Here is a 14,958-nt window from a genome sequence, read left to right on the forward strand (position 1 = left end):
ACACTGAGGACAGAAATTGAAGAAGACCTCAGAAGATGGAAAGATCTCCCATGCTCATGGATTGGCAGGATTAATATAGTAAAAATGGCCATTTTACCAAAAGCAATCTACAGATTCAATGCAATCCCCATCAAAATACCAATCCAATTCTTCAACGAGTTAGACAGAACAATTTGCAAATTCATCTGGAATAACAAAAAACCCAGGATAGCTAAAGCTATCCTCAACAATAAAAGGACTTCAGGGGGAATCACTATCCCTGAACTCAAGCCGTATTACAGAGCAATAGTGATAAAAACTGCATGGTATTGGTACAGAGACAGACAGATAGACCAATGGAATAGAATTGAAGACCCAGAAATGAACCCACACACCTATGGTCACTTGATTTTTGACAAAGGAGCCAAAACCATCCAATGGAAAAAAGATAGCATTTTCAGCAAATGGTGCTGGTTCAACTGGAGGGCAACATGTAGAAGAATGCAGATCAATCCATGCTTATCACCCTGTACAAAGCTTAAGTCCAAGTGGATCAAGGACCTCCACATCAAACCAGACACACTCAAACTAATAGAAGAAAAACTAGGGAAGCATCTGGAACACATGGGCACTGGAAAAAATTTCCTGAACAAAACACCAATGGCTTATGCTCTAAGATCAAGAATCGACAAATGGGATCTCATAAAACTGCAAAGCTTCTGTAAGGCAAAGGACACTGTGGTTAGGACAAAACGGCAACCAACAGATTGGGAAAAGATCTTTACCAATCCTACAACAGACAGAGGCCTTATATCCAAAATATACAAAGAACTCAAGAAGTTAGACCGCAGGGAAACAAATAACCCTATTAAAAAATGGGGTTCAGAGCTAAACAAAGAATTCACAGCTGAGGAATGCCGAATGGCTGAGAAACACCTAAAGAAATGTTCAACATCTTTAGTCATAAGGGAAATGCAAATCAAAACAACCCTGAGATTTCACCTCACACCAGTGAGAATGGCTAAGATCAAAAACTCATGTGACAGCAGATGCTGGCGAGGATGTGGAGAAAGAGGAACACTCCTCCATTGTTGGTGGGATTGCAGACTGGTAAAACCATTCTGGAAATCAGTCTGGAGGTTCCTAAGAAAATTGGACATTGAACTGCCTGAGGATCCAGCTATACCTCTCTTGGGCATATACCCAAAAGATGCCTCAACATATAAAAGAGACACGTGCTCCACTATGTTCATCGCAGCCTTATTTATAATAGCCAGAAAATGGAAAGAACCCAGATGCCCTTCAACAGAGGAATGGATACAGAAAATGTGGTACATCTACACAATGGAATATTACTCAGCTATCAAAAACAACGAGTTTATGAAATTCGTAGGCAAATGGATGGAACTGGAAAATATCATCCTGAGTGAGCTAACCCAATCACAGAAAGACATACATGGTATGCACTCATTGATAAGTGGCTATTAGCCCAAATGCTTGAATTACCCTAGATCCCTAGAACAAACGAAACTCAAGACGGATGATCAAAATGTGAATGCTTCACTCCTTCTTTAAATGAGGAAAAAGAATACCCTTGGCAGGGAAGGGAGAGGCAAAGATTAAAACAGAGACTGAAGGAACACCCATTCAGAGCCTGCCCCACATGTGGCCCATACATATACAGCCACCCAATTAGACAAGATGAATGAAGCAAAGAAGTGCAGACCGACAGGAGCCGGATGTAGATCGCTCCTGAGATACACAGCCAGAATACAGCAAATACAGAGGCGAATGCCAGCAGCAAACCACTGAACTGAGAATAGGTCCCCTGTTGAAGGAATCAGAGAAAGAACTGGAAGAGCTTGAAGGGGCTCGAGACCCCAAAAGTACAACAATGTCAAGCAACCAGAGCTTCCAGGGACTAAGCCACTACCTAAAGACTATCCATGGACTGACCCTGGACTCTGACCCCATAGGTAGCAATGAATATCCTAGTAAGAGCACCAGTGGAAGGGGAAGCCCTGGGTCCTGCTAAGACTGAACCCCCAGTGAACTAGTCTATGGGGGGAGGGCGGCAATGGGGGGAGGGTTGGGAAGGGAACACCCATAAGGAAGGGGAGGGGGGAGGGGGATGTTTGCCCGGAAACCGGGAAAGGGAATAACACTCAAAATGTATATAAGAAATACTCAAGTTAATAAAAAAAAATGTGCTACCAACTTGCTATAGGCTACTGTTATGAACATATTTTCTCAAATGTGAATCCTTACCAAATGGCTCTACCTTGTGACAAGTTAATATATAACTAGGTAGAATATTAGCAAAACAGAAATTTCTACCTATATAATTTTATTTATGTTATAATTCAATATCAGAGAAACACTCATCAGTTATGAGTTAGTAATAACTTTGTCATGTAGCTTAATTGGAAAAGGTCAGTTATTAATATTTTATGTAAAGAAAATTATTTAAATACATGTAATCTGTTATTTAGCATAAATTGCTTTATATAATATACACACACTTAGTAAATTCAATACTCACATTTTATAGGCACAGACTGATTAAAGCATGAATTAAGAAAAGAACTGAAAGAAAGTCAGGCATTTCCTCACATTCTTATAATTTCTACCCCAAAGGTGAGAGACAAGAAGATTATTATATCAAAGCCATCTTGGACTACATACTGAGCTTTAAGTCAACTGAGGGAGAGACAGACAACAGAGACAAGAGGCAAAGACAGACAGGCACACACACACACACACACACACACACACACACACACACACACAGAGAGAGAGAGAGAGAGAGAGAGAGAGAGAGAAAATTGATGCTGAAAGAAAAAAATGCTCCTAACTTCTGAAACCCCAGCACTTAAAGGCTAAACACCAACCAACCAGAGACAAATAGTAGATTCTAGATAATTTAAACATCATTGTGAACTGTTTCAAAATAATAAAACAAAATTAACAACAACAACATCAACAACAAAAAGTGGAACTAGGTCATGCAATGCATCCGAGATCTAATATGTAAACTTAGATCTAGTTAATACTTAACGATCTAATATGTAAACATGCCTAAAATATCTCAAACCCATTAGTCCAACAAAATGAAATGTTTTTAATATTTTTGATCAGTTTGCAATCAAGTACTTCCTCTTCTAAATGCATAATTTAAGTATATCTAGGATTAAGATTAAAAATCACTGTTGAAGACAAACAATCAAATCGGACTGCAATAGTTTTAGAAGAGTTCTCTCTGAGATAATCATAGAGACTCTTGGAGCACAGATAGAAACTATGAAGTAAAAAGGCCAGGGCTTTGTCGAACTGCTCCTGACTGGAGGCCAAGTGAAGCTCAACTCTATGGGTTAAACTCTGTGAGACAGTAGAGAACATGTTTTAGGGCTACCCTATCAAATAATTGCTAATTCTTCAGCTCTCATTCTTCACTTGTTGACTTATATTCCAGAGGTTATTCATGCTTCTACAATATTTTGTCCCCCAATGTAAAGATATGAGTGAATATGTTTGGTCCAGTATTGAGCTTTAATTTAACTAGCACGCTTAGCTTATACTGAGAGTGTGAGTGCAAAGGACTTACACGAGGTATACTTTCATCATCTAAGATCCTTTGACAACAGATACTTGCTATAGCTTTCTGTTCCACAGTAACTTGTGTTTTAACCTAAGGTCTCATGCGTGCTCTGCAAGTGGAATAACACTGTACTACACAGACCCTACAAAACAGATCCTCATCTTAAACTACACAGAGATTTAGGGATATATGTGTGCATGAATAGGCTGATTAAACAGATGCCTGATAGACAGACAGATAGATAGATAAATAGATAGGTAGATAGATAGACAGACAGACAGATAGATAAATAGACAGAAGATAGCATGTTGTATAGCACATACAGATGAATGTGTTCTTCAACTACATGACATTTTGGCACCTTCACTGTCAAAGCAGAACTTGCTAACGTTATAAGATAAGATGCTTAAATGTGGGGCTGAATCTTGTTCTTACACCAATCTCTATGCCAGTGAATCTCAACCTTCATAATGTGGCAACACTTTAATACAGTTCCTCATGTAGTAGTAACTCCAGATATAAAATGATTTTGTTGCTGTGTCATAACTATTTTTGCTACTGTTAGGAAGCATCATGTAAATAACCAACATGCAGGATATCTGATATCTGATACCTCAAGTAGTCCCGACCCACAGGTTGAGAAATACTGCTCTAAGAAATTAAATCACTTGCTGTGTTCAAAGGACATAAGCGTTCTCCTTCTCTGCTTCTCCCACTTACAAAACCACATCAATTCTCTTTGAAAATATACCTTGCAGGGGTTGGGGATTTAGCTCAGCGGTAGAGCACTTGCCTAGCAAGCGCTAGGCCCTGGGTTCGGTCCCCAGCTCCGAAAAAAAAAAAAAAAAGAAAATATACCTTGAATCTGCCTTCCATAGGTCACCTTCAACTTTTAATTGAATGGGTTAGTTTTTGTCAAATTAACAAAAATTAGGAAGAAGGTGCCTTGGATGAAAATTTTCTCCGTTCATGTTGACAAATGGGCATGTATATATTATCTCTTCTTGATTAATGATTAATGTGAATGGGTTCTGTCGACTATGGACAGGGCAACCCCTAGGCAGTAAGGTAGTCCTAAGTTGTAAGAAAGTGATTAATGATTGATTTGTCAGGGCTCTCACACTATGGACAGTGCCAGCTCTGGGCAGGTGGGCGATCCTTTGTTGTTGTGAAAGAAAGCAAATGAAGGGAACCATGTAGTACGAACCAGTGAAACTTTCCTCCATGACCCCCATGTAACTTCCTGACTCTAGGTTCATGACATGTGTTGTTTCTGCCTTGGTTTCCATGCACATGGAATGTAAAATGTAGACTGAATAAACCCCTTTCTCCTTTAAGTGGCTTTTAGTCCATGTTTTATCACCAAAATAGAGAAACGAGCTAGAAAACTCATATTTCAAGACAATCCACACGGCTTCAAAGGCCATCTTATCCTAGCCTACAGTATGTAATTAAACATCTGCAGTATACATCGTATGGCAAACATTCCATGGTTTCTCACTTTGGATTTCTCATGTTATTGTGACTGCCTTTTATTCATTGTTTGCTATGGTAGATAATTTAACATTAACTTGACACAAGCTAAAGTCATCTGAGAGGATGACTCAATTAAGAAAATCCATGATATCCAACTATAGAACATTTTTTTAATTTGTGCATAATGAGGCTTGGGTAACACCTGGTGAGTGGGGGCAACCCTGGACTGATAGTCCTAGGCTCTATAAGAAAGCACCTGATCAAACCATAGGAAGCAAGACAGTAATCAGCACCCTTCCATGGCCTCTGCACCAGCTACTTCCTATAGGTTCCTGCCCTGTCCTTACTGTTTTTGCAGATGTACTGTTATATGGGACTTTGAATGAGATCGATTTCTTTCCTCAACTTGTTTTAGCTCTTGTGTTTTATCACAGCAATGGAAACCCTAAACTAAAACAGAAATTTGCATCATGAGTGGGGCATTGCTGTGGCAGGCTGGATCATGTCATTTTGGGGAGGGTTGAGGAAGGACTAAAATTTAGAGAAAAAAGTATTGAATTTCAGAACTAGGTGAGCTGTTTAAAGTCTATCATAGCTGTTGTCTATTTGCTATTTTGAATTAGGATTCTGTGGTCCTGGTCAGCTGGAGTTGAAGAATTAGCATGATAAATAAGAGACCACAATCACTAAAGTAAGACCTTTGCTTTACTGGGGCAGTTTAACCTGGTTACCTGGAGCTAGGAAACTCTGGTTGATTAAAAAGAGACCATCATCATTGAGGTGAAATGTTGAATGTGTTTCCTGAGAGTGAGCAGACAGGATCTACATTACGGGGTGGCCAAGATTGTACCTTACTCTAGCAGCTAAATTTGGTAGCATCAGAGTCACCCAGATGGTGCTGGTTTTGAAGGCATGAAGGGGTCATGGAGAGCAACTAAGGCATAACACTGTGAAAAGTCAAGAGTGTTCAGTGGTGAAGGTTGTAGCTTCTATAAAAGTTGAAGACCCTGGATCAACAGAGGTGTTGAGGAAGGGTTGGCACCTGAAGAGATCTTAGGAAAGTCTGTTGATGAAAGTGCAATCCAGTTTTGCAAAACAGCATTTTGGTGATGCAGATACCATAGAATGACCATCAAGAACAGTAACAGTAGTGGAGTGGTGCCTGTCTGAGCTGAAAAGACAAGCTGTGTATGCTAAAGAGGATAGAACTTGAAAACTAAACCAAGATCCTTGGGAGAGCCCAGAAAATCATGAGTGAATTCCCAATATTGGATGTTGTTTGGTTTTGCTTTGATATTATTGTGATTGTGCCTTGCTTCTTCCTGCTAAAATAAGAAAGTGTTAAACTTTTATTTTTAGGACTTCAATGTTGAGAGGCTTTTGGTCTTAAAAAAGAGACTTTGGATGTTAAAAGAGATTTTGGAATTTTTAAAGAGGGCTTTTTAAGTTTGTAAAAATGTTTTATGTTATGATGTAAATATTGATGTGTAATCTTGGGGATCAACTCAAACAGAAAGCTTATAGCTTTACAGTGATGTGTTTGTGTGTCAAATTGACAAGGAGTCAATTTTCCATATTGTTTTATGTCAACTTAATACAAGCTAAAGTCATCTGAGAGAAGATAACCCCAATTAAAATATTTCATAAGACTGGATTATAGGCAATACTGTATGGCATTTTCTTAGTAGTGGTAAAGTAGAACCCAGCACATCGTTAGTGATGATGTCCCTGGGCAGATAGTCCTCAATTTTGTAAGAAAGTTGGTTAAACTAGTCAGAGGGAACAATCCAGTAAGCAGCATCACCCCATGACCTTTGCATCAATTCCTACCTCTATGTTCCTATTGTGTTTGAGTTTCTGCCCTCCTACTTTTCAAAATGAACCCTTATATGGGAATGTGAATGAAATAAATACTCTCCACCCAAGTTGCTTTTGGTCATGGTATTTCCTCAGAGCTATGGTAACTAAATTAAAACAATTTCCAAATTGGATTCTGGCTTATATCAAACCGCCAATAAATCACTAAATGAATAAATAGAGAGTGACTGTTCATTTTTCATGTGTGGTAATAATATGAATTTATACAAAGATTATTGAAAATATTTTTAAGAGAGAAAGTTTGTATAGCAATAAGTTAGTCTTACATAGTTCTGTCTCCACTTTGTGCTTTTATTAGATTTTGCAAGCCTACCCGCTTTCATTTTAGCATCATGGGCTTGATGTTTGGAGAATACTACATGATATAGACTTCGCTTGATTAATGAGTAGTTGATATGAATAGAATGTTTTCATGTTTACATTTTTATATTTTACTGGAACTGTAATTTGCATTCTAGGAACACTGTAGAGTGTGAAGTAGGGTCTAATGTATGGAAACATTATTTTTTGGGAAATATGTTTTTGGGAAACACAATTATTTTGGGCCTTTGATTTTATTTAGAAGTCAAAACTACATGTACAGAATTACTCTGGCTCTCTCTCCAGATCCATTCATTGCAAGACATTTTCCTCACTTGGTTCCATTAGAAATTGCTCATGCATCTCTTGTTTTTGGTCTTTCAAGTTAACTACAATCCAATCATTTTCGTGTTTTCACAACATCTTAATGTTCACATCTTGCTTTATTTAATTTTCAAATTTTTCATTACTTTTAAAATCATCCAAATCTACTTGGGAATTCTTTTTAAAGTCTCCACAAAGAATGTAATACTGACATTTTTTTGGGTATTGAGTCTATGTGCTTTATATTCAGTAAAGGGTCATTTATAATTAAATGTACATTTAAGCTACAGAGTTTCTTCTCCCAAGTTGTCATTAATACCTTCGGCCTAGTAAAACAAACCACCACCAAAACTAAATAATTTAAAAGAATTATTAAGAAGTTAATTGGAAAAAATGCAAATCCCATTTAAACCTTAATCACATCTTCCATGTAAATTATTTTAAATAGTTGATATTTATACTTACTTTTATTAAATAAAATATGGCTGCATGGGGAAATGGCTTAGTGGGAAAGCCTTGATTATAAAAGCACAAAGACAGATCTGAGCTCAGATCCCCAGTACCCACATATATAGCTGGACATAGTAGCATCTTCCCCTAACCTTAGTTCTGGGAGGGTGGTGAAAGGTGTATCAGGAATTCACTGGTCAACCACTATATTTGGAATAGAATACATTTCAGGTTCAAAAGGAAAATCTTTCTCACAAAAAATGATTAAGTGGAAAATAATAGAGGAGAACATCCAAGCATTAACACTGGGCTTTCACATGTGCCTGCAAAGGTGAGTGCACTCTCTTACACACATGTACATAGTTTTACACAACCCTTCTCTCCACACAGACACATGTTCACGTATGCATAAGACCTATGAATCTTATCAGGAGCTCAATATCTCAGTATCTTGAAATATTTGAGTCACCTAGAAGCAAAATATTAGGTCAAAGTAAGAGTAAGAATGATCAAATAGAGATCATGAATGAGATGAGTATGTTATAATTCACAATGCCTGGTTGGAAAATATTAGACAAATCCATGAGCTTATCATCATCTATAACACAATGCATATACTTCAGTGTGATCTGTGTTAGAGTTTTACACTGGACATCTTCTTCTTCCCCCGTCTTCTCTAGCTGTAAGCACAAGATGTACCTTGAAAGGCTGCCAAACACCAGCATCATTATCCCATTTCACAATGAAGGCTGGACCTCACTCTTGCGGACCATACACAGTATAATCAACCGGACACCGGAGAGTCTGATAGCAGAAATAATTCTAGTCGATGACTTCAGTGATAGAGGTAAGCTGCACTGGCACTGTTTGTCTGAGCTTGTAATTGCACACCATCATGAAGGGCTTTTTTGGAAGAGAAAAATGCCTTTTTCACCCCATTGGAAAGTTGATTGTGTAGTTTTACATATGTTATCTTTGCAGAAAAGTGTTGGCCAATTGCAAAAGGAATATAATGAGAAGCTATCAGCATCCAAGATGTTGTTAATGAAAAGATATTTCGCGTTGTATTGAAAACCAGGCAGTACTTGAGAAAATGCCTCAAGATCTACTTCCAGGCATGATAAACCTGGAAACTATGTTACTAGGAGTACATGTCAATAGAGAGGTTTTCATGTAAGTCTACGGAATGTGTTTCAAATCCTGAATAGTGCTGTGATTGTTGTTTTCTAAACTAATACATTCTTCAGGCTAATCTTGTGTGATTCTTCACAAATATTACAAATTACAAGGGCCACAAATATATTACCACAAAATTTTGATATACCAGCATAAGAGAAATATTAATGATATTTTAATATTAGACTAGTAATTAAATAACTACCCTTGTAAAACAAAATTAGGTTCATAATGCAAGGGGGAAATTAAAGATGTCTCCTAAGAGTTGGAACTCATAATTTATACTTGGTCTAAATAAGGAATTAACACTGTAACCATAGAAAGGCCCCTCTTGGTCTGTATAAGTAGATCACGAAGAACTTTAAAGATCCTCATTTATTTGTGAGTATAAATTTCTACGGTGTAGTTTCCACAAGAAGGTGCTTTATTTAACATGATCTCTGCAAGAAAAGGTGGCAATAGATTGTGTCAATAGCATCATTCCATTACAGAAGAAAATTCCATCTTGATAATCATAAAACTGAAGTGTCATCTACTGAAGACATCATGTCTTCCCATGGTATTCGAAAGCTATTTAAAATAATGTTTAGTGTGCTGATATTCAGGAGGATTGTCTTGAAATGCTAATGGGGGGACTTTCAAAACAAATAGGTTGCGAGCTTTGTATGTCTAAAGTGAGAGAAGCCAACATCATTCTTTTCGGGTGTAAGTGGCTACCTTGCTCAGTTCTGTTTGATTTTACAGAGATTTCTTTCTTCTGTTTTTGGGACCAGTATATATTCCATACTACCTGTGAATAAAGTTGAATATATAAAACTATCTTTTAAATTTTAACAACATACTACTTCATTTTTATTATAATTAGTGTTAACTTTTTCAAAGTGGACACCTTCATCTCATCTTTTGTTTACAAGTTTTAAAATATGGATAGAACTTTGTTTTTAAAAAGTAAACATCACAATTAAATCTGAGGTAGCATATAACTAAGTAAATGGTCTTCAGGGTTGGATATTGGAAGATGATATTAGGCAGTATATGTGCTGGTAATTTTCTGCATAATTAACTTTGTCCTGCTCAACTGATTATTACAATGGGATTTTTACCCTGTGGTATTCCAGTAGGAAATGCCTTAAAGTAAAATAATGCAGCTTTTGAGCCGTGTTTGTGGAATATATTCAGACACATTTTCAACTGAAATTCTACAAATGAAAAGAATCAATGGTACCTAAATTTTCCTATTTTCAAATTATTCTTATCTTGGGTGCAGTAGATATTTTGCTATACTGATTTTAAATTGTGAGTGTGGTACACAAGCCAATCAACAGAATGGGGCAGTTAGGACAACAATAGTGACTTTTCTCTTTACTATTGAACATTTTTTAAGGAAAGTGATCATTTTAATACTAGTACAGAGCTCACTTAAATCATCTGTTAATTCTATAATATATTTTATTTTGAGACTGTTCATTTTTATCACAACCCTTCCTCTTCTCTCAACTATACCCAAATCTGCCCCACCTCTACCTACCTAATATTATCTTCTCTCTCCTTTCCTTCTCCTTCTATCTCCCAAAACCAACAACAACAGCAATGCAACAAAACTTGAAAATCCAAAACAAACAAGCGGGAAATCCTAATAAAATGAAAAAAAATCCAAAGCAGGAAAAAAAGCACACATAAAAATCTGCTTTGTCTTGTCAACGACTCCTGGACATGTCGCCTGCCCCAGGCTTTAGTTGATACACCCGGTAGCCCTCCATTGGGGAAAATCCAGGTGTGAGTCACATTTTTTAAAAATGAAATGTAAACTTAAATATTGAAAGGAATAAGTGATTAAAATGCCTATATAATCTTAAGAAATAATATGAAACAGGAAAATACCTTTTTTTCCTTTTTAAGTTTTGGGTTATAACATCTTTTTCGATAAATTTAGTTGGCGTATTTTGTAATACACCAACCCTAGGTGTATTACAACCCTATCACATAGTTCTAACTATATGACATTGTTAAGTTGGTTAACTTTTTATCGCTGCCATATTTTTGTCAATGAGAAGAAGGTATATGTCTTCATGAGTAAAGTGTGGTGAGGAAGTCTCTGGGTGAGATGACAAGGTGAGATACAGAATAACAGCTCAGCCATTGGCTTTGTATACCCATTTTTTACCACATACTTACATATGCCTCTAAAATGATCTCCATAGCTTCTTGAAAATGTATTTTTAATCAAATGCACTCCACACATGCATATTTATTAGTCTCTCCATTCATCTGTCAACTAGCTATTTCTAGAAACATCATCTGGAATACACGTGATGACTAATTTTGATAATTCATAAATTCTGGAAACTTTTGGAGTACTTAAACAGTAAGAAGCCTCCATATGAAATTACTAACTTATTATAAACATTTCAATTAAATAAAATATCAAGAATTTAACAAAAATGGAGCTCTTGATGTTTGCCAGTTTTATGCAAGAAGACTTACAGGAATGTTCGATAATTTTTTTCCAAAAATGATTTTTAACATGAAAATATAAGGAAGAGATCCTAAGGCTGATATTACTTCCAGATCCCCTAAGGCATGAGCTACTTTAATATTTTTTAAAATAGATATAATTATATAGCTTTTCCATTAATTCTGTGATTAATAACATGCATACATAGATGGGGATTAGGTAGAGGGATAGATAGATGATAGATGATAGATAATATGTACAACAGATACGTATCAGCATTCATTTTGGGGGCGTAATTTCATAAATTAAAATCTTATATTACTTTTTCCCAAAACTTTTTAAAACTCAAAACAAGTAAGCTAAGCAAATTTAAAGTCCGGGAAGATGTAGGGAATCGGTTGGTTTCCTTGAGGAAATTATTTCCGAAGTCTTACACTTTATTTTCAGTAATGTCTTCTCATCCTATTTCCTTTCAGCATGCGACCTCGCACCTCACCAGCATACATCTTATGGATACTCTGAGATATCCCTCAGCCAAAGGCAATAAAAGTGTGACAAGACTTAATCAAAATTTCCTGCTCTACATTTTACATCCCCGGTGTCAATAGAATAATGACACATGACAATAAAGATGAGGGATGGCAATAATTTACCTACGTTAGCAGCACAGGTAGATTATCACTTGGATATGTCTATTTCTAAAACACCAATGTATCACAGCAATTTGGGCAAATTCTGTTATAAGGAAAACATTAAACTTTCTTGTAGTTATGAATAATTCTGTTTTATTACGATGTGGTTTCCTCAAAAATCTGTCTAAGTAGAATTGACCTAGTTCTCAAAAGTTATTTCTTTGTCAAGTCAATATCCCACTCAGGGTTTTGCAGTTTAGGTATTTTGCATGAGGCAAGACACGTGAAAAATACTGCTTTAGCATTACAAAATAAGCCTATCCTCTCTAAAACATTGAGATGGGGCCTGCAGGTCCATTTTCAACAACACCTGCCTTGCTTGTATGATTTAAAGCTCGCCGTACTGTAGCATGTGAGAGCATGGTTTTCCCCTACTAAGCTGAGAGAAATATATTTAACAACTTAACTTGAGCCCTATAACAAGGTTTCATGATGACACCAAAGCAGGACTAATCCCGGGCTTATCTCCAAATTCCAGGCAATGTTAAAGGCATTGACATGGAGCCTGTTAAATGTGTGAAATAAGTTAGAGCTTATCCTTAGAGATTGGGTGTGTTTGAACCTGAGCATTCTGTAAACTGTGTTTTCTCAACTGAGCACAGGCTGAAGTTAGGGTTCGTCACAGGAGGGCTGCAGACACATTTCTGTCAACAGGATGGCATGTGGGGGTTTCACAGTACAATTAGGATCACACACAAAAGCCCAGCTACACACACACCCTCTCACACAGCATTGCCCTTGTTTCTCTCAAGCTTCATTGTCAACCCAGGTCGACGGTTCATATCGGTGCTTCGTAAGCATTTTCTTCTTGGTGTGCCAGTTAAAAGGAAAAGCCAGAGACCTCAACTACCACAATAAGATGCTTTTCTAGTAATTTTGAAGAAACTCAACTTACTTCTCTTGAGATACTCTAGACTGCTGCTGCCCAAGGTGCGACCTGAGGGCTTCCCGCTTCACTATCTTTTGCAGCTTTTAATAAATAAGAGATCTTGGGCCTTCCTCAGTGAGTCAGAATCTTAATTTCAGTCGGGGCACTTTCACATGAATTAAAATGTGGATCAATTTACTAAGTGTCAAGTATAGAATAGAAACCCAGTGATAACATAGATGAATAATAGTGTCCCTTAAAGTGTCACCTTTGGAAAATATGTTTATATACATGATAATAAGAACAAACAAGGGTTTAGTTTCTTGCATTGTTCAGTAAATATTTAACATCACAGTCTTTAGACTTAAATGAGACTGTACTATTTTATGTAATTTAGCCATTATGTTTCTTTGACAGATGTTGGCAATTTCACGAATTTGTATCCCTTCTCATGGAAGGATTTTAAGTGAATTTAAGCTCAGTGTCATGACTTCGTTCCTTGACAAACTTCTTTTGTTTTCTAGAAAATATCTTCAACATACTATAGATCTATTTTTCTATGGAATTAATCAGTAATTCTGTATGTTAAATCCCAAATATATGTTTACAAATACATAGATAGATATGGAAAATGCATACAATATCTACATGTATATACTATGTGAATGTTTTATGATGATCCTCACTGTCATAAACTGTCAGACCTCACTTCATTGATGATAAAGCTATAAAACAATAGTGATATTTTAATGACTTCATCAAAAATGATGAATTTTAATATCCATTTTACATTACTCTCAAGTTTGCATTAGAATACTACATTTCTATAAGTAGACGAATCCGCTAGCACAAGTGTCACAACTATCCAGAGCTGAGCAATATCATCCCTGCATGATTGGAAGACAGATGAAGACTGTCAACATGTTTCCATTTAATATAGTGAAATACTGGCATTAGAATGTGTAAACAAAACTGAGATGATAATTGACAAAAATGCTTTAGAGCTGGTATTTCAACCGTGACTTCGCTAGACCATGAGACAAGTGATCTTTGTTACATGAAAGTTAGTCTTTTTTGGCACTGTATAGATCTAATATTTCTATTTAAACATCAAAATATGATATCAAACTCAATGTTGAAAAATAGTAGGAATTAAGCAAATGCTGCGACTTAAATCTTTGCTCATCCATTGAGATAACCTATAGTTTTCACTGAAAGAAAACTGCTCTGATATCTGAAGTTTGAGATCATAAGCTTAGGGTGGAAGCATGTAGGTAGTTTTAGTAATGATGATTTTTTGAGACATCAGTCAGTTCACTCCACTCACTGTAAAGGATCCTGGGATGTTGGACAGCATTGATTTCTGTCACCGAAAGTATAATTGTAAGACAGTAACATCTCTTAAGGTGAGAAGATAATTGATTAGCATACAGTGTAGGGGGAAGCAGGACAATTTACAAAACTGAATAACTCATAAGTGGGATAATTAATCATTTAAGAGATATGAGTATTATCCATCAGTTGGGGCCTGTGTCAAAAAGCACTGGGGTCAGGGGACTTGCAATGCTTTTCTTTTTGGTCAGCAGGTGAGATTCCCTCCTTCCTACTTCTTCCTACTTTTCGGTTAATCACGTAATCTAACGTGACAGCAGTCGGTAGCTAAGTAACAAAGACATCCTGGTAGAGCTTTTCGGTGCCTTCAACTTAGAGTAGCTTTTTGTTTCCCACTTTTTCTTCTAAACTGCAAATGTGAAAGGTCCAT

General features: G+C 36.6%; 1 protein-coding gene across 2 annotated transcripts in view; it reads left to right on the forward strand.

Moving 5' to 3' along the window:
* The window catches only part of Galntl6 (polypeptide N-acetylgalactosaminyltransferase-like 6), a 1,251,036-nt gene that overhangs the window by 559,657 nt on the left and 676,421 nt on the right, over positions 1–14,958 (forward strand). For both annotated transcript variants that reach the window (XM_017600182.3, NM_001135756.1), the window contains one exon: positions 8,686–8,852. In XM_017600182.3, the coding sequence (XP_017455671.1) occupies positions 8,686–8,852 (167 nt within the window). The remainder of the gene's footprint in view (positions 1–8,685; positions 8,853–14,958) is intronic.

Source organism: Rattus norvegicus, chromosome 16, assembly GCF_036323735.1.
Source record: "Rattus norvegicus strain BN/NHsdMcwi chromosome 16, GRCr8, whole genome shotgun sequence".
Classification (NCBI taxonomy): Eukaryota; Metazoa; Chordata; class Mammalia; order Rodentia; family Muridae; genus Rattus; species Rattus norvegicus.